The 25,259-nt window shown below is 37.6% G+C and overlaps 1 protein-coding gene across 5 annotated transcripts in view; it reads right to left on the reverse strand.

The window, feature by feature from the left end:
* Positions 1–25,259, reverse strand: part of TMTC2 (transmembrane O-mannosyltransferase targeting cadherins 2) — a 386,898-nt gene that overhangs the window by 182,756 nt on the left and 178,883 nt on the right. For all 5 annotated transcript variants that reach the window (XR_011502690.1, XM_014833852.3, XM_070507209.1 and 2 more), the window contains one exon: positions 17,250–18,078. Coding sequence is in view for 4 of the 5 variants with exons in the window: in XM_014833852.3 (XP_014689338.1) it covers positions 17,250–18,078 (829 nt within the window). In the remaining variant the exon portion in view is untranslated. The remainder of the gene's footprint in view (positions 1–17,249; positions 18,079–25,259) is intronic.

Genomic DNA, 25,259 nt, shown 5'->3' on the forward strand with positions numbered 1-25,259 from the left:
GAAGATTTGAGCAATTTTTTCAAGGATTTTTTACTCTATATTAAAAGTCTGATGGGCTGGCCCAGCGGTGTAATGGTTGAGTTTGGCACACTCTGCTTCGGCAGCCTGGCTTCATGGGTTAGGATTCTGGGCACAGACCTACACCACTCATCAAGCCATGCTGTGGCGGTGTCCCACTGTCCCACACACAAAACAAAGGAAGATGGGCACAGACGTAGCTCAGGGCCACTTTTCCTCAAGTAAAAAAAAGAGGAAGATTGGCAACAGGTGTTAGCTCAGGGCCTTCCTCACCAAAAAAAAAAAAAGAAACTTTGAAGATATGCATATTGATTTATTATAAAGAAGTTAAAATAATTTTCTGGTGATTTTGGAATACACTGGTCCTTGAAAAACTAGCTAATAAGATGAATGAATCCTTAATATTAATATTTAAATTTCAGCTACTTAACATTCAGGTCTCTGTGAGCAATCATGCCTCAGGGTTATCATATCAGCATTTTCATTTCATTGGTGCACTGAATACAGCCACCGAAATCAGTGAGGATTCTCTCTCATTTTTAATTTCTACCTTCAGATATAATTTATTTTGACCTTAGAACTTTTATATGTCTTTAGTCTCTATATCAAAACCTTGAGCTCTATGTAAAGATCTGGCAAAACTGAAAATATTTAACTGCATTAAATAAGGTGATAAATCCTAAATTTTGCTTCTTCCAATTCTGAGTTTACTTGTTTGAAGGCAGAATGCTACCCCGAAAAGGGTTAAAATTTGAAATCTTGCCAGTTATCTAAGCAAGACCAGCTGCAAAAGAAAATAAATACAGGAGTGTCTAACGTATCTGATAAGAGCTGTTCCTATTCAGATTATAGGCCTATTTTTAGGCTAAATTCTGTGTATATATTTTCTCTTTCAATCCTCATAACAAAGGAGATTATCACCCAGTTGATTCTAGATGAGGAAACTGCTCAGAGAAGTAAAATCTTTCAGAAGACACTTCAAAGCTAACAGAGGGAAATGTTGGGTCTGTCTGGGTCCAAAGCCATTGCTTTTAACCACTATGGAACAGTGCACTTTAGATATGTGCCAAAAATGATATCACCAAAGATATAATTTAAATAAACAGCATTTTAAAATATAAAGGTTGACTGTGTTAAACTTTCTAATCTTAGTGGAGAGGGAAAAAAGAAAATAAATAAAGCAGAGGAAGGGTCGGGGGGGAAGCAAGCAGCTGCATGAAACTGAAGATAAATGTGAATACACTGTTTTTTAACTAGAATGCTTTCACACTCCATCCATTAGTAAAGACTGTAGGGGTCAACATCTACAGCCTGGGCTTTTTACTAATTGTATGATAGCTCATATGACTCCAGGGAAATAAGAGCTCACATAATCGTACAAGAATTTATTTTTCCTAAAGTAATTATACCTTGGATTATTGCACAGAAGAACCTAATGTTAAACGGGTAAAAGAAAAAGACTTGTCTAGTTAAAATGTTAAGTGGAAAAATGGACATAATTTAAAGATCACGATTCATAAGATACCAGAAAACCATAATACATACACCATATACTTACATGTAATTCTAATTAATATAGCAATATTATAATATGCAATTATTTTTCTTGTCTGTCTATCTTTGGTTACTTCAAATGGACCTGAAACTAAATTTATTCCTAATAAGGGGAAAAAAGCATTACAAATTAAAAGATAAAATTTTGTATTCCAGTAATATGTTAACCTTGTTTGTCTTGACAACAGTTATTAGTCACTATAACATCTATGCGCATATTGTGATATCCACATATACAATTCAGTGTAGGTTTTTTTGTTTTAATATATCTAAGGTTGTTCCTTAGCATTTTACCATCTTCAATCTCTACCATATTCCTGCCTTTGACTATGAGCCACCCCCACATCCATTGTCCAATGTCTACTACCGGTACCATTCATGGTCTGTGATGCTGGGCCTTACCTATTCCTGCCTTCAATCATTAATTTTTCATCTGTGCTCAGAATTTTCCCCATGGCCTCTCCAGCAAAACAAAACAAAAAATCTGCTCTATGTCCCTTTCTAACAACACTGTGTACTCTGCAAAGTTTCCGATTAACTAACCTACAGTACTCTATATTAAGATAGTTAATACAACTGCATTTACAAATATAACAATGAGACAACGGGGAAGAATTTGGAAGCATGTAAGCCTAGAGGCTCTCCTCAAATCTTACCGACAGACACTTTTTTGCCTATCACATTGTTGAAAGTAGTCAATGAAACACTTGGTGAATGTATAACTGGCTTGCCACAAATATGATGCTTTTTATATAACAGACACTCTGATTCAGTAAAGGCTTTTTAGAAATTCCTCCTATCTGGCTGATCTCTCAGCACATGAAGCTGTTCAACTGGTACCTTTAGATTGGCCGCAAATTCTAAAAAGTAGTTGAGTTACTTCTGATTTCATATCAGGAATGGAATTGTCCCAAAGAATCCCTTCCAACTTGCTTCTACCATAATTGGTATCATTTAAGACAGCTCTGAAAGATAAGAATCCTTAGAAAGGCCAAATTCTTGGACAACTATGGCAGTAGTTCTTTTTTTTTTTTTTTGAGGAAGATTAGCTCTGAGCTAACTACTGCCAATCCTCCTCTTTTTTGCTGAGGAAGACTGGCCCTGAGCTAACATCCATGTCTATCTTCCTCTACTTTATACATGGGACGCCTACCACAGCATGGCTTTTGCCAAGCAGTGCCATGTCCACACCTGGGGATCCGACGCGGCAAACCCCGGGCTGCCAAGAAGCAGATGTGCAAACTTAACTGCTGCGCCATTGGGCTGGTCCTATGGCAGGAGTTCTAAACAACCCCAGGGGAAAAAGAGAATCCATTTTTATTTTTTTTTTTGAGGAAGATTAGCCCTAAGCTAACTACTACCAATCCTCCTCTTTTTTGCTGAGGAAGACTGGCCCTGAGCTAACACACGTGCCCATCTTCCTCTGCTTTATATGTGGGATGCCTACCACAGCATGGCGTGCCAAACGGTGTCATGTCTGCACCCGGGATCCAAACCGGCGAACCTCAGGCCACCGAGAAGCAGACCGTGCGAACATAACTGCTGCGCCACAGGGCCAGCCCCGAGAATGCATTTTTTTTAAATTCCCTCCTTTGTTCTTTTATAATCCACTCTCATAATCTCCTTTTACCTCACAGTGAATCCTCTCATCATTTGATGGGCCCCTCCCTGCCATCATGGCCTCAGGTTAGGTTCCTATGTGTCACTAAAAGGAACTTTGATGTGAAAACATAAACAAAATATCCAAAACCGCAGTTTTAGTATTAGTCCTGTTACCAATTAGATCTGAGTACACTGAAGTGAATTACTTGACTCTTCAATTTCTTCTTAGCAACAGTAAAAGCAACAATTTAGTCAACCTGTAACGTGTGGCAAACCCTGGGCTAGGTGTGTGACACATACTCAGTACCACACATTGGCACTGCTGCACTACTATACAGATCAGCAACTTGAGGCTCAGAGAGGTTGTGCTAACACTGCGAGGATAAGGATAACAGCTATTGCAGGCCTGGGTGAGGATGGGTACTCACATCTACTTCACTGCAAAGTCTGCCCTCCACCACGCTGTCTCTCCTTAAGCATTCTGCTTCTCTCTTAGTTTCTCATCTGTGAAACAGGTATACAATGCTTGCCCAAGTTAAACCCCAGCCTCACTGAGATGATTAAATGAGATAATAGATGTATAAACTCTCTGACAAGTACATTATTAGGAAAAAAGAATGATATTTCATTAATAGATTATCATCCATGAAAAGCATCCCCAATCAGAGATGCACTTTTATAGTACATCTCCTGTATTCAGCATCTTTGGGCAGGCTATTCACTTTCATGGCCCAGCAAATCCAGGCCAACAAACACAAAACTCAAAGTAACATTAAATACTCTAGAAGCCAGTCTTAAGATAAGAAAAATAATGAAAATCCTAAAGATTATATTTTATTTTCTAAAAAAATAAAAAATCTTCTTCTAAGATAAAATATAGTACATCTCGGGGCCAGCCCCGTGGTGCAGCAGTTAAGTTTGCACGTTCCACTTTGGCAGCCCGGAGTTCACCGGTTCGGATCCCAGGTACAGAACTATGCACCACTTATCAAGCCATGCTGTGGCAGGTGTCCCACATATAAAATAGAGTAAGATGGGCACGGATGTTAGCTCAGGGCCAGTCTTCCTCAGAAAAAAGAGGAGGATTGGCAGCGGATGTTAGCACAGGGCTAATCTTCCTAACAAAAAGGAAATATATATATATATATGGTACATCTCAAATATCGTACATCAGGACACTATGTTATACCCTATATTAACTTCAGTATATTAATTTTTGACAATCGCTCTTATTAACTCAGCAGCAAGTGTCAAACATGGCAAAAGTAGAGTTAATACTAGAGAAAATAAGATTTAAAAAAGAAGAAATGGGGGCCGGCCTGGTGGCACAGCGGTTAAGTGCACATGTTCCGCTTCAGTGGCCCGGGGTTCTCCAGTTTGGATCCGGTGCGGACATGGCACCGAGTGTCAAGCCATGACGTGGTAGGCGTCCCACATATAAAGTAGAGGAAGATGGGCACGGATGTTAGCTCAGGGCCAGTCTTCCTCAGAAAAAAGAGGAGGATTGGCAGATGCTAGTTCAGGGCTAATCTTCCTCAGAAAAAAATAAAATAAAGTAAATAAATAAATAAAAATAAAAAAGAAGAAATGGTCAGTAAAAACACAAATTTAAGGAATAAAATATTTATGTGAGTAAAAAATATGTATGTATGCTAATGAGAATAAAAGAGCAATTATCTCAAATAACTATAAAATTTCTAAAACTAAATATCAATTACCTTTGCTATATGCATAAATCTTGGGCAACTATGATTTTAGAGTATTTTCTTCTGTACTTTCAGCTATTAACAACAGAAAAGAGGGAAGTTCATTTTCTTGGTCTTTTTGCTACTACAGATTTTCTTGAAAGGCTGTGCAGCCAAATACTTGAGTTTGAAGCATTTTTGCATCACTTGAAAAACTTGATATTGAAACAAAGAATGCTGTTACTTATTTAACAATCTTAAGTGTACAACTCAGAAGGTTCTACTTCCAAACAGCAAAAGGAAGCTAGTACATAGATGGGTAAAATAAACAGGAAGAATCAGAAAGTTCAACGTGCTAAAATGATATTATCACACCACTTGAGTAGTTACCAGAAGGAGCAGGCCTGACTCATTCTCCTGAAGCTCTAATCTTTTTCTTTTTTTTCCCCAAAGATTGGCCCTGAGCTAACATCTGTTGCCAATCTTCCTTTTTTTCTTCTTCTCCCCAAAGCCCCCCAGTACAGAGTTGCACATTCTAGTTGTGAGTGCCTCTGGTTGTGCTCTGTGTGACCCCACCTCAGCACGGCGTGATGAGCGGTGCCATGTCCACACCCAAGATCTGAACCAGTGAAGCCCTGGGCCGCCGAAGCAGAGCGCATGAACTTACTCGGCCACGGGGTCAGCCAGGAGAAGCTCCAATCTTAACTACACTAGATCCCAACAAGGAATTCTCAGAGGCTATTAAAGATCTTTTGCACCAAACACATCCACTGGACACCTGTTAGTGATTAACGAATATTACCAACTAGAAATTGTGACTAGATATGTGGTTTTAGAGGAACATATCCATATATTCCATCTATGAGTTCTAAGAAATGTTGACATTCAGACTATTTACATGTCAGGTTGATTTAAACCCATAGGGAAGCTGTATTTTCCTATCAAATAATCACAGTTGGGGCTAGGATACACTTCCTTAAGCCTAAACTTTTAACTTAAAACCTCAAAAGTCAATATCTCCTCCAGGCTCAATTTGGGAATGAGCTGAGAACCAACAGTCACAAACAAAGCATAGCAGACCTCTGAGCAAGGCTCCACATAGCCTCTTGCTTCCAGAATGGCACCACAGAGCAGGGAGGTATGGTGCAAGTAGGACTTCAATGATGGTTAACCCCTGCCCTCAAAAAATATCTCAAAATCATTGTTCGAAAGGTTAACAGCAAAAGAGACTTTAAAATCCCGTGCCATTGCTTCCAAATAATAGAATTTCAAGAGCCAAAGTAATTTCAAATATATCACTGTGATTGGAGGTAAGAAAAGCAGAATACATAGATTTGTACAATATCATTAATTAATATGCTTATGTTTTCATTACATAAGCCCAGGAACTCAATTCTACTTTAAAATTGTTTTCAACACTCACATGAATATGGACAACACCATTCAATCTTCCCCACTACAAGGAACATGACTTGAAGCCATTCAGATTATTCTAGAACAGAGTAAGTAGAGAAATGAGGTATTCTATACTAGTATTGCAAACTACTAAAGTTTATCTGTAAAATTCAAAGTAAGCCACTTTACTGATAAAGTAAAACTAGGTAATATATATCTCAAAATATCTTAGACCTTTTGGTCTTTGCTGCTAGCCTCATGATATATAATTTGAAAAATTTACTCTCTTCCCAAGGAAAGAGAAGAGAAGAAAAAGTGTTTACCGCATTTCTTTCTTATACAAACTCCCAGTTGCAATCTACAGAGCCCCAGACATCATAAGACTGTTAAGTTTCCTCTGCCATCCAGGGAAAGAACTTCACTAAAAAAAAAAGTATGTTGACACCTCAGCAATCTGTTCTTGTCAAGATTTGACTCTCAGCTGCTGTATTGCATATCTAATCCAGTCCCTTCTTTCTACACTTATAATTCCTAGAGAGAAAGCTTTCCTAATTAAAATGTATGCATACACTACTTCCAAAAAAGTTATTAATGTTGAAACTTTAATATAATATCCCATGGTGTTTTACGTAAAGGAATTGAATTATGCTGTTTAAGATGACTGAATGAATGTCCAGAGTGGCAGCTAGTATTACTGGGAACGCGAATCCTAAACAAGAGATACAATATAGCCCCTAACATAGTTCTACCCTCAAGAAGTTTTGTTGTTTTTTTAATTTGTTTCTCTCTATTATTTGATCAAATTGGATTGAGGTTTCTTACTTGGAAAACAATATTATCATTTTTTAAATCTAAATTTTTTAAATGTTTGATCCTTATTTACTTTTTAGTAAGTACATAATATGTATGTGTCTGCTAGATCCCCCTGGATGGGAAAAAAAAAAAATCCATATTTTTAAATTACAAATAAATTTAACACTAATATGCAAAGCTAAAAAGATGAGATTTCTAATTTAACACCCATATGCATAAAAATAGGGTTCACACTCTGTTTTAGCCATCTTCCCAAAGGGTTATACATAAATGGTCTTCTACAGCCAACCCTTTTTCCATAATTCTATGACTTGGAACATCTTAGATTTTTCCATAATCCCTTGAGACTTAACTGGAATTTTCTTTTAAATTCATGACCACCAGAAGTAGGTGTGGATAATAAGGGTAAAACTAAAAAACATGTTGTGTTTGTCTTCTTGAAAATCTGCTATATCTATGACATTATTGGTAATTTTACACAACAGCAGGAAACAAACATATTTAACCCTTTTGTGTTTTATAAGGGTCAAATATCTGTAATGTGATTTTGTACAAGATAATGCTCTAATACGCTTTTTAGGTTATTCATGCAGCTTAGTTCTCTTTCGTCGAAAGAGAATTTAAAACTTCAAAATTATCAGCTATGTCTTAAACAATTCTAGTCTCAAATATAACTTCTAACATAGCTAAGCATTCCTTAACAGATGCCAGATTTGAAGGTATTTCGTAGGTTTCCCTTTCTGGTAGTATGGGGAAACTCAATGCCCAGAGCTTCCTTCCTTGTACGGAACACATAAAAATGCTAGATAAAAAATATTTGTTGATGAATGTATTAATTGGTGGGAAAGTAAGGAGAATCCTCAAGTCTGGAAACTGCTTGGAAGCAGGAATCTAGAAAGGTAAACGAGCTCTGAAGATGGTATTCACCCTGCGTTATCTGTGGAATTCTGAGGAACCACGGCCCAGGCTTTAACTGGCTTCACAGATGATATCCCATTGCAGAAGCCACATAAACTCAAGCCCTCTGACACTGAGTAGACGAACTAGAAACTGTCAAACAAACAGAGAAAAAAACTCAGAGAAAGAGAAGATGGGTGCATTGTCTGTCAAACATATCTGGGTGAACAGAAAAAAGAATAAAAAATTCCCTGGGAATTCCTCCTATGCATAAATCTACCTTCACAGAATTTGGGGCAACACGATGCCCGTTGCCCAAAGAATCTCAAAGCAAAAATATATTTCAAACTACGGTTGCAATCGAGATTTCAAGAAAGATACTGTGAGAATATTACATATAGCTTTGTACAAATAAATTTGAAACTCAAGCTAAATTGAACAAAATCCAGAAAAAAAAGTACAAAATTGATCCAAAAGTAAATCTGAATGTTTCCAAAATCATGAAATTAAATCAATAGAAAAAAAGTATATCAACTCATAAACAAATCATCAAACTGAGAGTTTTATAGATAAATTCTACCAAATATAGAAGAAAAAGGTAACTCTAATTTTATATAAAACCTTTCAGGAAACAAAAAAGATGTAATATTCCCAAACTGATTCTGTAAGGTTAATTGATTCTAAAACCAGAATATGACACCACAAGATTGGAACTGCCAATCTCACTCAATAAAAGGGGTGAAAACAACTTTAGAAGAATATAAAAACCATAATGCATCATAAGTAATTCCTGGGTTTATTCCAGGAATGCAAAGTAGATTCAACATTAAAAAAAATCTATTAATATAAATCATCAAATTAACAGATTGAGTAGGGGAAAAGCCATATCATTATCAGTACTAATTCATAAAAAGAAATCAAACTAGAAATAAGAGGAAAACCCTACTGATAAGTTACCTACAGAAAAACCCATAAAATGTACATAATTAACGGTGAAATATTACAAAAATTCTTATTTAAACAAGAATGAGACAAAAAACCTGTTGTTATCAGTTCTGTTTAACATTGTAATGGAGGTTCTAGCATAGAATAAGAGAAAACAAATGAATTGAAAGAAAAAAAATTGTGAAATACAGGTAATATTTTTTCCTAAGCTACAAAACGGGTTTTTTTTTAATATTATTCTCTAAACAGTACAAATACGATGTATGTGCATATATATATTTCTCAATGAATGATATATTTCATACATATTTAATAAAAGAAAAGAAACATCAGAGAATTTTAAGAATCAAATATGAAAACTAATATGGAAATCAGAATAATTTTAACTTCATCCTTATTTTAATCATATGCTAGTTTCAATTCCTGTGAATACAACCACTAGTAAATATATTCAATCTAAAGCAACACTAACTTTAGGTTTGAGGGTTTTCAAAAGCCCCTAAAGATTCTGAAAGTTTTGTTATGGATAATCTCAAAGTCAGGGTCAGCAGTATGTCACCTGCTTCATAGATAAATACACCACAGGACCATTTTCATTTAGTCTGTTGTGCTCTGGTTTCTTTCTCCCCACAACTGTACTTGTAGTCACTAGAGCAGGAACAAAGGACAAGATTTATGTGCCACTCCATTCTTAGAGGCAAGGAAACGATATGCTTTTGAACTTCTGTGACCACTCCATCCCAACTGAAAAACAACCCTAGTTGATTTCTTAGAGAATCACGTTTAAAAGGGGCCTTAATTTAACAATTTAGCATATTTACTTTTTAAAATACCTTAGTCTCACTGAGCCAATGAGACAAATTCATTTTATTCTCGTCAGCCCTATTATTTTATATTTCTTTTTTCTACTCAAAAGAGAAGCGATGAACTGAGAAGCAGCAACACAGAACATCTTTCCGCTATGAAGCCCGATTCAACTTTGTATCATTTTTCTCTCAGAACAGCCTTTGCTAGTACATCAGCTAGCTCTCTCCTACCACATCCCTCTGTTAAAATGAAATCTGTATTTTACAGCTTTTTACCTCAGGCCAGCCAGTCTTAATAAAATACTATGCCAGTTTCCCTTCCTGACTTAACAGATAAATTTATTTTTTTACAAAGATCTGAACCTCTTTGGAAAAATTTTCATCTTACTGTAGAAAGAACATGACAAATTATCTAAGAAAGACAATAAAACTTACTACACAATTTCAAAGCTAGCTGGTTAACTGCAATTCACCACAGTTAAAGAAGACGCTCCATTAGAGGAGAACAAAAACTGAGACCACAGAATCCAAGATGAATTAGTCAAGCTTCACATGGCTTAGAGGTTTAGATTTCACTTCAATTATGAGTTGTTTCCTACATAAAATGATATCCCTTCAACATACTTGTTTCTTGAAATCGAAAACTATGTGAAGCTGAAATGGAAGTATCAATTTTATGGAAATCCAGGAAGAAGAACTGTCAAACATTGCATGGCTGAAACAACTATTTTGTCTCTGTTCTTCTGTATCTTAATGGGCAGTATTCCGTCATTTGCATAAGGAGGGGTTGAATATAGAACCCTTGGGCCATCACCTTTAGATTTTCAAATATGGGCATCATTACATATACATTTTTATATCTATTATCTCAGATATTTACATTAGAAACAGGCATCACTAAAATAAACTTTAGCTTGTTAACAAATTTTCCTTGGATTAACCCTGCTTAATTGTCCCTAATTGTTTTTTAAGAAATTGTTTTCAAACAATGAAAAATCATAGTCACATGTTTTTTAAAGCAAAATTATATAGAGTTAATAAACCAACCATTCTAAAGAATCACTTGTTTTTTAATGTATGGCTTAAAATAATTTAAATGCCCTTCATATACCAGCTATGCTGACTGCACACTGTCACTCTTTTGTGTGTGTGTGTGCTCATTCATCTACTTATAATAACTTTGCTAGTCTGTGCTTATGACCTTAATTAATAAAAAGATCAGCAAGCAGTTGGTTTTAGGGAAGACTGACGATGAGTTGGAGATGCTAGTAAATCACCCAGGTGGAGAAGTTCCACATAGATATGAAGTCACGAGGAAAATAACTTAGAAAGTCAATGACACATTTATTGACCGCATACTTTATACCAGGTGGTGTTCTAGATTCCATACAGGAAGGAAAATAAATGCAATTTTTGGGCAGAACCTTGAAGAATGAATCAATTTAGGGAGGAGACAAAACTGTAGAAGAGACATCTGTGGAAAACGACAGAGTCAAATTGTGCAGAGCCTTGAAAGCCATAGTACCAGAGATGAATGGTGCCAAATCCTACAAAGAGCCAAGGACGCAGGGATTTAGATGAGGCTGGAGGCCAAGAAGAAGGGTGATCATACATTTAACCACTTTGTAATAAATTAAGAAATGCTCTTTTCAAGCAAATACTAATCAACATGGCTTAGAAAATATGTTGTTTTAAACATACACAAAAAAACACTTTCAAATATTATGTACTGCTCATTAAAGCAGTCGTCAGGGAAAATTTCCTCTTTCCTAAGCACAAAAATGCAGAGTCATTGTGAAATCAGCAAACTACCGTAATCTTCTATATCTACTATTTTCCTGACATTATCAACCACATAATGAGACAGGACTTGTGGTTTACACAGTCCAAATCAGCTATCATTTCTCCACTATCCAGATTTAAAGCATAAATTAGCAGCACAGTCACTATGACAGGCTTTGCCCATCATCATTTGCATGCAATCAGTTAATGAGTGGCAGCTGTCTAGAGGACCCGTTACTGAAGGCAGCAGCTTTAATGTATAATGCTCCATGAGGCTTAAAATCATACTCTGTTAAAGCACACAGTAGACTAAAGTACTCCAAAATTTGCAAAGGCTTTCAAAGAAGGAGAAAAAACCTAACTCGAGGAAATAACTGTAATCTCAGACAACCTTACGAAAGACTGACTTAAAGTGTTTCTAATCTTTTGCTAGGCTCCAATAACATAACAGACTAAGAAAAATCGGCCTTAAGGAAGATTACTACCAGTTTCATAATTGCTAAGGAAGTAACTGTAGCCAGAATTAATATTAGCGTGTTATAGATGGAAAAAATAAGGAACCTGGATTTGAAGAGCTTTGCCTTGTATCAAATGGAAGCATATGTCACAGAAGGTGGTCATGGAATTCAAAATGAATTCCACTCCCAATTCAATCCCTCTTCCTATAATATAAGCATGCCTCGGTACCTGGTATATCAGCAGCATAATGTTTTTCACACTTTTGCCTTCTTTAATACATATATATCTTATCTCAACAGGTTATAAACTCTCTAAGGAGAAGAATTATAGCTTTAACATTTACTACTCAATGTATTCATTACTGAATGCCTTCTCTCTACCAGACATTGTCCTACTTGCCACATATATGGCATTAAAAAGGGCAAAAATCCCTGCCTGCTTGTGTCATACATTCTAGTGTATGCTGATAACACATTCAGACAACAAACACATAAACATGAAAATACAGTATGTCGAATAGTAAGTGTTATGAGAAAAACAAAGCATGGAAAGAGGATCGAGAATGCTGGATAAAGCAGAGGTAGCTGCAATTTTTTAAAGGGTAGCCAATTTTTCATAAAGCACCTAAAAGATACGGCAACATTTGACCAAAGACCTGAAGGAGGTGAGGGAGACGGAGGTGAGAATATCCCGGGAAATACACTCCACAAAGAAGCAAGGATGAGAGCAAAAGCTCTGAGGCAGGAGCTTACATGGCATAGAGGAGACCCATCAAAGGGGGCAGGAGGCCTGGAGCGGAGTAAGTGAAGGGAAGGCTGGTAGAAGCACAGGGTGGAGGCCGTGACTGCGTGCTCTGACTTTGAGAGAAATGGGAGCCAGTGGAGGAGGACCAGGGGCAGTGAATGCCATCCTCTGGCCTGTGTTTCCAAAGGGTCATTAGAGCTGCCAGTTAAATGTAGACTCTAAGGATGTAAAAATGAAAGCAGACGTACAGCACAGACATGTAAAGAGCTTGGAAGTTGTCACTGCCATTCTTACAAGAAAAAGCTAAACAAACTGAAAAATCAATGACTTCTCTTGGAACCATCAGTGAACTGAGGTTGCAGGGCAAAACATCACCTGGAGAGACAGGCAGATCCCGAGTCACAGCAGAGATGGGATTAGCTGGAGCAGAAGCTGTGGAGACTGCAACTGATGGGGACAATTACCTGGCAATTGTGAGGAGCTCCTGGAGGCTGAATGTGGACTAGCTTAATTAAGGGTGAGAAAGTCCTGATGGCCTCTAACCCTTTGTGGGTTTTGCCTCCAGGGACCCCACAAGTTTCTCACAGTGAAGAGCTAAGAAAGATGCCTTGCTGGCTTTGCAGAAGGAAGGGAAAAATAATCCTTTTGAAATAGGCCTTGATCCTTCTCCATAACAAAGGTCTACTCGCCAGGAGAACTACCTTAGCAAAGCCTTGTCCCAGAGCTGTGGGGAACGGGCATTCCTCTCCCTCCAGCCCCCTCTAGCCTTCCTGTCTGACCTGGAAGGGGAGGTAGGGGAAGCTAAGAAACACTCAAGAAGGTCACAGCCCAGAGACACTAGGATTTAATCAGAAAATAATAGACCACTTCCCCTCCCCCACATTTTACCAACACACCAACAAGGCTCTGGGATAACAACAGTGGATCACAGTGGAAGGAGATACAAAACAGACTCTGCGTGTTCATAGGATCCCAAAGACAACATGGGGAGGCCAGAACAAGGACACAGGCATACAGGAAGCCTCTGGTACCTACAGTAACAGCAAACATTAAACCTAGTCCATTCCTAGACAGATTAACATTAAACCTACACTAAGCCTATTCATCTTAGTGCCTAGTACCTGATACATCAGGTCTGACTTTCAACACAACATTACAAGGTATGCCAAAAGGCAAGAAAAGAAGAGCAGGGAGATCAAGTAAGAGGCGTTTAGTAATATAATCCGATGAACGATGATGGTGGCTTGGGTCGTGGTGGCAGCAGTAGAGGTGGTAAAAAGTGTTGGAGTTCTGGATATATTTTTGAAGACAGAGCAGAGAAGATCTGCTGATGAAATGCATGTAGGATGTGAAAGAAAAAGAAGAGGTATGGATGACTCCAAAGAGTTAGTCAGAGCTGCTGGGAAGACAGAGTTGCCATCAACTGAGATGTAAAGGCTATAAGTAAAGCATTGGCTGGGGTGCGGGTGATGATGAGGGGTCCAGGAATTCAATTTTTCATGTCTTGGAGGACTTATAATACTGGTCAGTCATGTATCCATTCAACTAATAAAATCTGGAATACCTAAATACTATAGCACTTCTTAAATACTGGGAAGGAGACATGGAAATGTCACAGACTAGTTGCCCCAAGGAATTCAAGAGTGGGTTTGGAAGCTTTTCACTGTTGTCCCAAATTGGTTTTTGCCCTTTGTTATGTTAAGGAGAGGCAACAGTCACCCACCTGAACTAGACCAAGACTCACCACATGAGTGACATGACCTTTGCCTTCTTTTTAACGCTAAGATCGCTCCAGGAGGAGCTTAGGCCTCATTACCTCAACCTGCAGTGTATGTGGAAGCATGTTTTCCAACTGAGCCTGTGCGAGCAAATACCCACGGCTCCCTTTTGAATATTCATCCCCCATCTGAAATAAATGTCCCTGCTTCTCCTTGTCTGGGGACACCATGACTCTGGAAATGATTCCTCATGGTCTCCTATTTGCTGCAAATATACCTTAATTTGTGAGACAACTACTTCTGGTGAAGAGTCTGATTTAACTCTCCATGAGGGAACCCACTTCAGTTTCGATAAAAGAAACATATCAAAAATCAAGGAAATGCTTAATAGCTAGTTTTACTGAGGGAATGGATGCATGAAGAATTGATCAAGCATTTTCACCATGTCACCAAAATAACAATCAAAATCAGAATCATAACCGTCAACAGTATAGTAGCTAAAGCTGGAAAATATCTAGGAGTTTATAAAATGCTTTCACCTACTCTGGAACAGAGACTGCTACCTATACTCTAGCATCTGAGAGTCTGCCCTCCCCTTCTTCAAGAGTAATAAAATTTGGCTGGGTACTTGGCTTTCCAGAATAAAGACAACATTTCCCAGCCTTCCTTGCAGCTAGGTGTGGCCAATAGTCTGTGAGCCAACATGGTGTGTGCAATTTCTGTGATATGTTCTTAAAGAAAATGGGAACACCCACCACTTGCCCTTTCTCTTTGTCTTCCTGTAGCTGAAGTGCTGATGTGATAATGAGCCATCTTGGACCACATGGACAGGGTGACACTACTAAGATGGCAAGGGAACAAAAGAGAAGGAGCACAGATCTTGAAAACCCATGGCGCCATCTTATCAGCTCTGGGCTGCACATACTTAGGCTGTCGCATGAAAGAATAAAGCTCTATCTTATTTAAGCCACTGGTATCTTGGTTCTTTGTTACAGTAGTTTAACCTGAAATTTAACCAATAAATTTAATAAATCCTCAGAACAACCCTGTGATGAAATTAATATGCTGCATTTTTTCTTTTAATTCCTTACCATGTATCTGTTTTAAACGACAGGAAAATAACCTGGCAACATAACCTTGTTTTATATACTCATATCTACCAGTGAAGAAAAACTAGCTGAAAAGCATTCTGTGAGAACTGATTTCAACAATTTTTACAGCCAGATTTGTGTTCTGGCTTTCAATAAACTGTGCAGCATTCACTACCTACAAAAGTCACATAGTAAAGATTTCTCCATGAGAGTTGAGGAATTCTATGCTATGCAGTAGCTAATTTTAATGTTTCTACTCGCATTAAAATCCTTGTAATCTATTAAGCATTATAAATATCAACAATTAGTTCCTTGGCTTAAAGAAATGTGTAGCTGCTCACTGAACTCTTGACTTAACTGGTAATCAGATAAGGACGCCAGAATTGCTTCTGGGATGTCTAGATCTTTGCATGTCTATCCTGATTTGTATCAGCAGGCCACTCCATACATTTGGAACAGTTTTACACTTTCATTATTTGAATACTGATACAGAATTGTAGAGAAAAAATAGGAAAAGCCCAGTTCAAATGCCATGCAAGCAACGATAATTTAAAAGATAAATAACTAAAAGATGGCTTATGAAGAACAAGACTATTTGGCACCATTTACTATGATATATTTCTGCACTTAAAATGTACCTTATTTTCATTCAATTGCCCTCTAGCTTCCACCACCATTTCATTGCCTAACCCAGAGAAATCACTGTAACAGCTTTTGACCATTTATGCTTTAAAGGAGACAACTTTCTACTCTGGCTATAGATTCTGAGATTTGCTAAAATAATTTTCTAAATCAAAAACAATCACGAAAAGTATGATCAATCTTCTCACTGTAGAGTGAGACGTTCATTTCCCTAAGGGACTCACGAACTCTTAAATAAGAATGTGCTAACTGCTTGGCAACACTCAGATTATTTAGGCTCTGCAGAGCTAAGGGTGACTCACACCGGCATGCACCCACACTGACACCTAGAGACACAGTTCCAAGATTCAGACATAGCCTTACTTCCAAATATTTTAAAGATGTCAGTGTAAGTCTCATGGTATTTCCTCAGGCAGTGCTTGGAAAACAGAAGAGCTATAGAATACTTAAGTGGGATAACCTGACTTTTATTACATGATGAAAAAGATGATGTCCATATCAGAAGTTTAAAATGCGGAAACCAAGCATTTTTCTAAATTCTTATGATAATCAATATTTTTAGACAACAGGAGGTCTAATTCCCCTGGACAAATGTAGTCAGGAACATAGAAAAATACTTCCCTATTCCAAATATGGAATGTTAGTTGTGTCTCTAAATAAGTGTAAGGCTCACCTCTTAAAAAAATAAAAAGAGAGGCTGGCCTGGTGGCGCAGCAGTTAAGTTCACATGTTCCGCTTTGGCGGCCCGGGGTTCGCTGGTTCAAATGCCGGGTGCGGACATGGCACTGCTTGTCAAGCCCTGTGGCAGGCGTCCCACACATAAAGCGGAGGAAGATGGGCATGGATGTTAGCTCAGGGCCAGTCTTCCTCAGCAAAAAGAGGAGGATTGGCAGCAGATGTTAGCTCAGGGCTAATCTTCCTCAAAACATAAATAAATAAATAAATAAATAAAAACAAAATAAATAAAAAGAAAGAAAGATATGGACATTGCATAAAAAGACCTCTTCCTCCTTAATACTGTGTTTAAGGCAAGAAGCAAAGATAGAAAGAGGCAGAAAGAGTAAACTGTCCAGGCAAAAGCAGAAAATAAAATATTACCTTTAGCTGGGTTTACTTTTATCCCTGATCTATACAGCATTTCCTCATTCTGCCAGTCTCCATTCCTGATTGCAGTCTTGAGTCCATAGAAAACAATTAATGTAGCTGTAGCATAAAAAATCAAGCTTTTGAGAAACCGCTTTTGGACTTTGACGTATAGGGCTCTGGCACCCACTGTAATGAGGAGGCAGAAGCCCATACTAGGAATATATAATACTCGCTCTGCAATTACAAAGCCGACATAGAAAAACAGGTTCGTGGCAGGAACAAAGGGTATTATTAACAACGATAAAGACAGAACAACAATGTTCTCAGTAGAAGGAAGTTGTATTCTCTGTGATGCATTATTTTTAATGCCATTTTCCACTTTGGATGCAAAGCTGGGCTTAATCTCTGAGTTTCGGTACTCCACATCTGAATGGCAGCTATGTCCATTCGCATTCTGCTTGCCATTTGTTACAAATTTCTCGCTGCATTCTCTTTCTACGCTTGGGCTCTTCAAACCATAGTAGGCAAGGAAGAGGAGTCCAATATAGAAGGCCACAGTGTGCAGGTTCCTCCAATCACAAACTGTTTTGAGCAGAGGCACGGCATCCATTGACCAATCAAAACTGAGGGTATCTGGGCATAGCAACAGCCAGAGGTTCTTGGTTGGCAAGTAGAAGAAGGTGAGCGTGCGAGCCAAGAGGCTATCCGAATCAGCAGCTGGGTTGTCAGAGTTGGAAAAGCTTGGTGGTTTGTTTCCCATCCAGTATAAACGGGCACCCAAAAGGGAAGTCCCCCAGAAAGTTAACAAACTAATGCTGAGAAAAAGAGACAAGTTCTTCCTCTGAAACCAAAAGAGAAGGGAAAGTAATTACGATTAGCATCAATACAGCATGGGAACAGTTCACTTCACATTTAGAGAAGAAAAAAATTTTTAAAGGGAGAGTTTAAAACATAGCAATAGGGCTCAAATACATGACTTCATTTCCATCTCCTTTTAAACATGCTTAGGGAAATTTTAACCTGAAAAAATTGACTGTGGAATCCTACTTGGTATATAACTTTTGATGAGTATCTTTTCTTCTTCCTCTCTAAAATACCAATAACCAAAGCTTCAATTGCTTGACCTCTATAAAATGGGCTGAATATATTTCCCTCCCAGAACTGGTATCAGGTTAAAATGAGACTACAGTGTAAAAGTAGTAGTTAGCACTCTGCATGGGACATAGTGTGTGTGTGTATATATATTAGACTGTATTCTTTCATTTTATAGTTTAGATTCCTGGTTAAACAAAGAGAAGCCATGCCAAAAAATATGGAGTATGACAGGATTCTGCTTGACTCAAAGGAAAAATAGCATTTAACTAAGTTTATGCCAGTCCCCATTTCTCATTGTCTTGAATCTACTTGCAGAATTATAAACCAGGTTTTCATCTGCAACACCATGTTGTCACTGACACCAGTGACATCAAAACTCTAACAACACTCCTCATGAGTCCCAAATTTTTCATGTTGATGACAACTTTTTAAAAATAAAATGACTTTAATAATGGACTTATTTCAAGAGAAAGACAGAAAATTGTGAGAGGAAGGCCAAAGGGCATTACAGTTAATGAGAATTTTGTGGCAAACTCCTTCAACTTGAGTAAGAATTTACCGACCTGAAACAATCTAAGTCCTGAAGAGGAAGTGAGGGAGGGGGAAGGATGGACACTATATCCCATCTTTAATGATTCATAATCTCTTACCGCACACCTTCTGAAATTGTATAGGACTGTCTTACTCAATGACTTTCAAAATGGTGCCTGAAACCGTACAATGGGTATGCCAAATGTTTAATTTAAAAAACAATCCACAAAAGGCAAAAAAAGCAAAAATAAACAAGCAGAACTACATCAAACTGAAAAGCTTTTACAAAGCAAAGGAAATCATGAACAAAAAGAAAAGACAGGGGCTGGCCCCGTGGCCGAGTGGTGAAGTTCACGTGCTCCGCTTCGGCAGCCCAGGGTTTCGCTGGTTTGGATCCTGGGCGCAGACATGGCACCACTCATCAGGCCATGCTGAGGCGGCATCCTACATGCCACAACTAGAAGGACCCACAACTAAAATATATAAATATGTACTGGGGGGCTTTGGAGAGAAAAAGGAAAAATAAAATCTTAAAAAAAAAACAAGAAAAGGCAACATATTGAATGAGAGAAAATATTTGCAAATCACATATCTGATAGCAAGTTAATATCCAAAATATATAAAAAAACTCATACAACTCAATAGGAAAAAAAAGCAACAAACAATCTGATTAAAAAGTGGACAGAGGAGCTGAAGAGACATTTTTCCAGGGAAGACATCCAAATGGCCAACAGGTACGTGAAAAGGTGCAAACACCACTAACTATTAGGGAAATGCAAATCAAAATCATAATGAGATCTTACCTCACACCAGGAGGATGGCTATTATCAAAAAGACAAGAAATAACAAGTGTTGGTGAGGATGTGGGAAAAAAGGAAACACTTTTGCACTATTAGTGGGAATGTAAATTGGTGCAGCTGCTATGAAAAGCAGTGTGGAGTTTACTTAGAAAATTACAAATAGAACTACAGTATGATCCAGCAATTCCACTTCTGGGTATTTATACAAAGAAAACAAAATCACTATCTTAAAAAGATCTCTTCACCCCCATGTTCATTGAAGTATTATTTACAATAGGCAAGACATGGAAATGACCTAAGTGTCCATCAACACATGAATGGATAAAGAAAATGTGCTATCTATCTATCTGTTAACACACACACATACACACACACACAATGGAATATTATTCAGCCATAAAAAATCAGGAAATCCTGCCATTTGCAACAACATGTATCAACCTTGAGGGTGTTATGCTAAGTGAAATAAGTATGACAGAGAAAGTTAAATACTGTGTGATTCACTTATAGGTGGAATCTTAAAAAAACAAACACACAAAAAAACCATAGATCCAGAGAACAAATTGGTGGTTGCCAGAGGCGGGGGGGGTGAAATGGTTGAAGGAGTGAAAGTGGTCAAAAGGTATAAGCTTCCAGTTCTAAGGTAAATAAGCCCTGGGGATGTAAAGTATAGCACAGTGACCATAGTTAACAACACTGTATTGCATATTTGAAAGTTGCTAAGAGAGCAGATCTTAAAAGTTGTCATCACAAGAAAAAGACAAAATTTTTCGCAACCATTTGTGGTGATGGATGTTAACTAAACTTATTGTGGTAATCATTTTGCACTATATACACATATCAAATCATGCTGCACATCTAAAACTAATACAATGTTTAATGTCAATTATATCTCAATAAAAACCCCGCAAAGAACAATATATGTTCAGCACGTACAACTTCTATCAAAACAGACTCTGTGTATTCTATACTAAACTGCCTCCTCAGACTGTCTCAGTCACTCCTCCCCTAATTGCTGGAAGCCACTGGTCATGGACCATCAGCTCTCTCTCTACTCTGGATCTAATGATCTCAAGAAGGTTCATGATTTTTAAAATTATTAATATATGTTACTAACCACACCATAACCTTCCTTCACATCCATAGTCATTTATTCAATTGCCTGTTGGGCATATTCACTTAAGTATCTCACACTCAAAAATGCACAAAATAGAATGTGACTTCTTATCCTCCAGAAATGAAATGGCTTCTCCTCCAATCATCACCACCTCACAGACGGTAACACTATGTAATCAGTTTCTTCTTCACAGCCTCTCTCCTTCCCTCCACAGTCCATCCCTTACCAAGTCCTCTCACTTTCACTTCAAAACATATCCCAAATTGATCCATTTCTCTCCATCTCTTCTATCATCACTCTAGTCCAAAATGCCAACACCTGGATTACCACAATGGTCTCCTCCTAACTGGTGAGCCGGCCCTTTGTAACACAGATTGTGTTATTCCCAACTTTCAAAATCATTAATGGGACCTTACTCTAAGAACTTGGAAGTTTTTTTCTCTGCAAAACAAGAAGTTTGTAACTCATTGAGGGGTTTTTTTGGTGATATATCCACTTTTCATTTCAAAATTATTTTGAAAAACATTTTAAATATCTAAAGAGGGGTAATTCTGAGTATAAAAGAAGTAAAGGAAAAGGAGGTGGGAAGTTAAAAATTCAGAATAAGGAAAATGAAAAGCAGCAAATAGGAAAATTACGGACAATTTTAAGAGGTAGGATTGTTCATTAACATCAGATCACACAATGCTAAATTCACAGAATTAACTGCCCCAGTGTTTTAAAACATGTGGCAGACTTTTGCTCAAAATTAATTCATGTAATGCTGTAGGGGATTTTAACCATAGGAGGAGTAACATATCAGCCATCACCAGTCTTCAACTTTCAGGTCTGTCCTGGCAAAATGAAATGGTCAAAAGCCTCATTATCATCTAAAAATAACTTTCGCAAACCTTTCTTTCACCCTTCTGAAATTCTACTCAACAATAGTCCTAAAATTTCTTGATTTTAGAAAAAAAACCTAACACAAAACCATATGTTAAAAGTTGCAATAACTTGATGAATCAATCACGTAATTGAGTAGTCTTAGATTACACAAGAAAGAAACATAGCATTTGGCAAAGATGAATGAGACAAGATCTCACGGATAGAGAAGACTGATCTTGAAAAACAATTTAATTTTGAGTTTATACCAAAAGTACATTTTGTATCTAAGTGTATTAAGTGTAACTAAGCCATTCTATTACAACTGTCTTCTGGCGGGAGCGAGTGGAGAGGAGGCGAGGAAGAAGGCATTACAACAACAGCTGTACCCAGGCAGAAAGAGAGGCAAAGAAGTAAGAGAACTGCACGGGGAAGGAAATATCGGATTTCTTTGCTGGTCATGAAACTCCAGAAGTGAGCCTTAATAATTATGTAATTCCATTTTACTACTAAAGATAGAAATGTCATAAGGCAAAACTACCTTATTCATTAAGTTTTAATAAAAACATCTTTAATCTATTAAATGTTAATAAATTATTACCAAAATAAAACATTAAGATTTGAAGATGTGATAAAAGCAACTCTAGTTTTTATTATGCTGGAAGAATATTTAAATACAATAAACTACAAAATAAAGATGTGAGTAATGAAAACTGTTCAATGATAAATATTATGTAAGAGACTAAACACTGAGAAAATGACAAAAATGAAAAAACGTAAGTAGTAATAAAATGCTAGCATTACTTTATGATGTATTTTACATTTTAAAACATTGTCACATACAGTTTCCCTTTTAAACAACTGACATAACTAAGATCAAGAGATACTAAAGTTCAGACACAAACAAAGGCAGTCAGGTCTTTGACATTGGTCTTAGCAATATTTTCTTGGATCTCTCTCCTCAGGCAATGGCAACGAAAGTAAAAATGTGACTACATCAAACTAAAAAGCTTTTGCATAGCGAAGGAAACGATCAACAAAACAAAAAGACAACCTAACAATTGGGAGAAGATATTTGCAAATGATATAGCTGATAAGTGGCTAATATCCAAAATATATACAGAACTCATAAAATTCAATATGCAAAAAAAAAAAATCCAATTATAAAATGGGCAGAGGAACTAAATAGACATTTTTCCAAAGAAGACATACAGATGGCAAGAGACACAGGAAAAGAGGCTCAGCATCACTAATCATCAGGGAAATGCAAATCAAAACCACAATGAGATATCACCTCAGACCTGCCATAAGGGCTATTATCAAAAAGACAACAAGTAGCAAGTGTTGGCAAAGCAGAGAAAAGTGAACAGTGTTGGTGGGAATGTAAATTGGTGCAGCCATTACGGACAACTGTATGGAGATTACTCAAAAAATTAAAAATAGAACCACCATATGATCCAGCAATTCCACTTCTGGGTATTCATCCAAAGAAAATGAAAATACTAATTCAAAAAGATATATGCACCCCTATGTTCACTGCAGCGTTATTTACAGTAGCCAAGATATGGAAGCAACCAAAGTGTCCATCGATAGATGAATGAATAAAGAAGAAGTGGCATATATATACACACACACACACACACACACACACACACACACACACACACAATGGAGTATTACTCAGCCATGAAGAATGAAATCTTGCCATTTGTGACAACATGGATAGATGTTGAGGGTATTATGCTAAGTAAAGTAACTCATACAGAGACAGACAAATACTGTATGTTTTCACATATATATGGAATCTACAAAACAAAACAAATGAACACACAAAACAAAACAAAGACAAGCTCATAGATACAAAGAAGAAACTGGTGGTCATTAGAGGGGAGGGAGGTAGGAAGAAGGGCAAAAGAGGTGATGAGGATTAAGAAGCACAAACTTATAAAAATTATAAAAGAAATAAGTCACAGAGATGCAATGTACAGCATAGGGAATATAGGCAATAGTACTGTAATAACTTTGCAAGGGGACGGATGGTTACTAGACTTATCATAGTGATCATTTTGTAATGCACACAAATGTCGAATTGCTATGTTGTACGCCTGAAACTTACATAATATTGTATGTTAACTATACTTCAATAAAAAAAAAAAGAGAGAGACACTAAGGAAGTTCCGAAGTGAGAAGCTCTCACACATTCATTCTAACAATGGTAAAGTCGTAAGGGCTAAATAAGTGACACTATTAAAAGGAAAATCAACTAATAGGTAAAAGGAAATTGACGTTAAAATGCTTAAAGTGGAAGAATTTCTAAGGCCTTGTGATTGGCTATCACTTTTGAAGTATCAGTCTAAGTTTGAAATGGCAATTTCCAAGTCTCTTTAATGCCATCTCATAAAATTTTCTTAAAAATTAACACCCATAAAAATGGGATTCTGGTAAAACCAAAGCTCTCTTCTAACCTCATTCACGGTTCCTGTAGGGATGGCCTTAAAAATAAGGTGAAAGAAAAGAAAGCATGGAAAACGTTTTATTCTATGCTCTGATTTATGGATTAAATCAAATTAAGAAATTTGGGGCCACCCCGGTGGCGCAGTGGTTAAGTGCACACGTTCTGTTTTGGCGGCCTGGGGTTCGCCGGTTCAGATCCCAGCTGCAGACATGGCACCACATGACAAGCCATGCTGTGGTAGGCATCCCACATATAAAGTAGAGGAAGATGGGCACGGATGTTAGCTCAGGGCCAGCCTTCCTCAGCAAAAAGAGGATTGGCAGCAGATGTTAGCTCAGGGCTAATCTTCCCCCTCCCCCAAAAAAAGAAAGAAATTTTTACTGAGCTACAACTAGGAGCCAAGTGACCACACAATTAGCCTCAGCATTTCTTTGTTTTTGGCTTGGTGTATCAACTTGATTCAACAAAAGTATTTCCGAGATAAGGCATGAGGGTTCTGATGAGTTACCACCACAAACCTGAAAATTAAAACTAGTAAAAATCCACACATAGAAGATGCAACTTCAAAATTTGGGAAACGTAAACATGATCTGAGTGTAACCTTTGACTGGGAGCATTAGAAAATGATTGTAGGGGCCAGACCGGTGGCCCAACAGTTAAGTTCGCATGTTCCGCTTCTCGGCGGCCTGGGGTTCACCGGTTTGGAACCCGAGTGCAGACATGGCACCACTTGGCACACCATGCTGTAGTAGGCGTCCCACATATAAAGTAGAGGAAGATGGGCACGGATGTTAGCTCAGGGCCAGGCTTCCTCAGCAAAAAAGAGGAGGACTGGCAGCAGTTAGCTCAGGGCTAATCTTCCTCAAAAAAAAAAAAAAGATTGCAATTTAATAACAAAAACATGATCAGTTCATTCCACATATCATTAAGGCTGCTGTATGTGGCAGGTACTCCTCTCCTATGCCCTGGAGATAGACCTGTGAGAGGCAAGAGAGCCTGTGCTCTCGGAGATCTGCATATTCTATTTTGTCTAGAAAAACATTTGGGGAGGAGAAGAATCATAGAGCCTTAAATGATAGTTTTCAGACCTAAAGGACCATCAATATCAATTGCGAGCTTTAAAAAAATATCAATGCCCTAGTCTGACTAAAATCTCCATAGAA

The sequence above is a fragment of the Equus asinus genome, chromosome 4 (genome assembly GCF_041296235.1).
Source record: "Equus asinus isolate D_3611 breed Donkey chromosome 4, EquAss-T2T_v2, whole genome shotgun sequence".
NCBI classification, from domain to species: domain Eukaryota; kingdom Metazoa; phylum Chordata; class Mammalia; order Perissodactyla; family Equidae; genus Equus; species Equus asinus.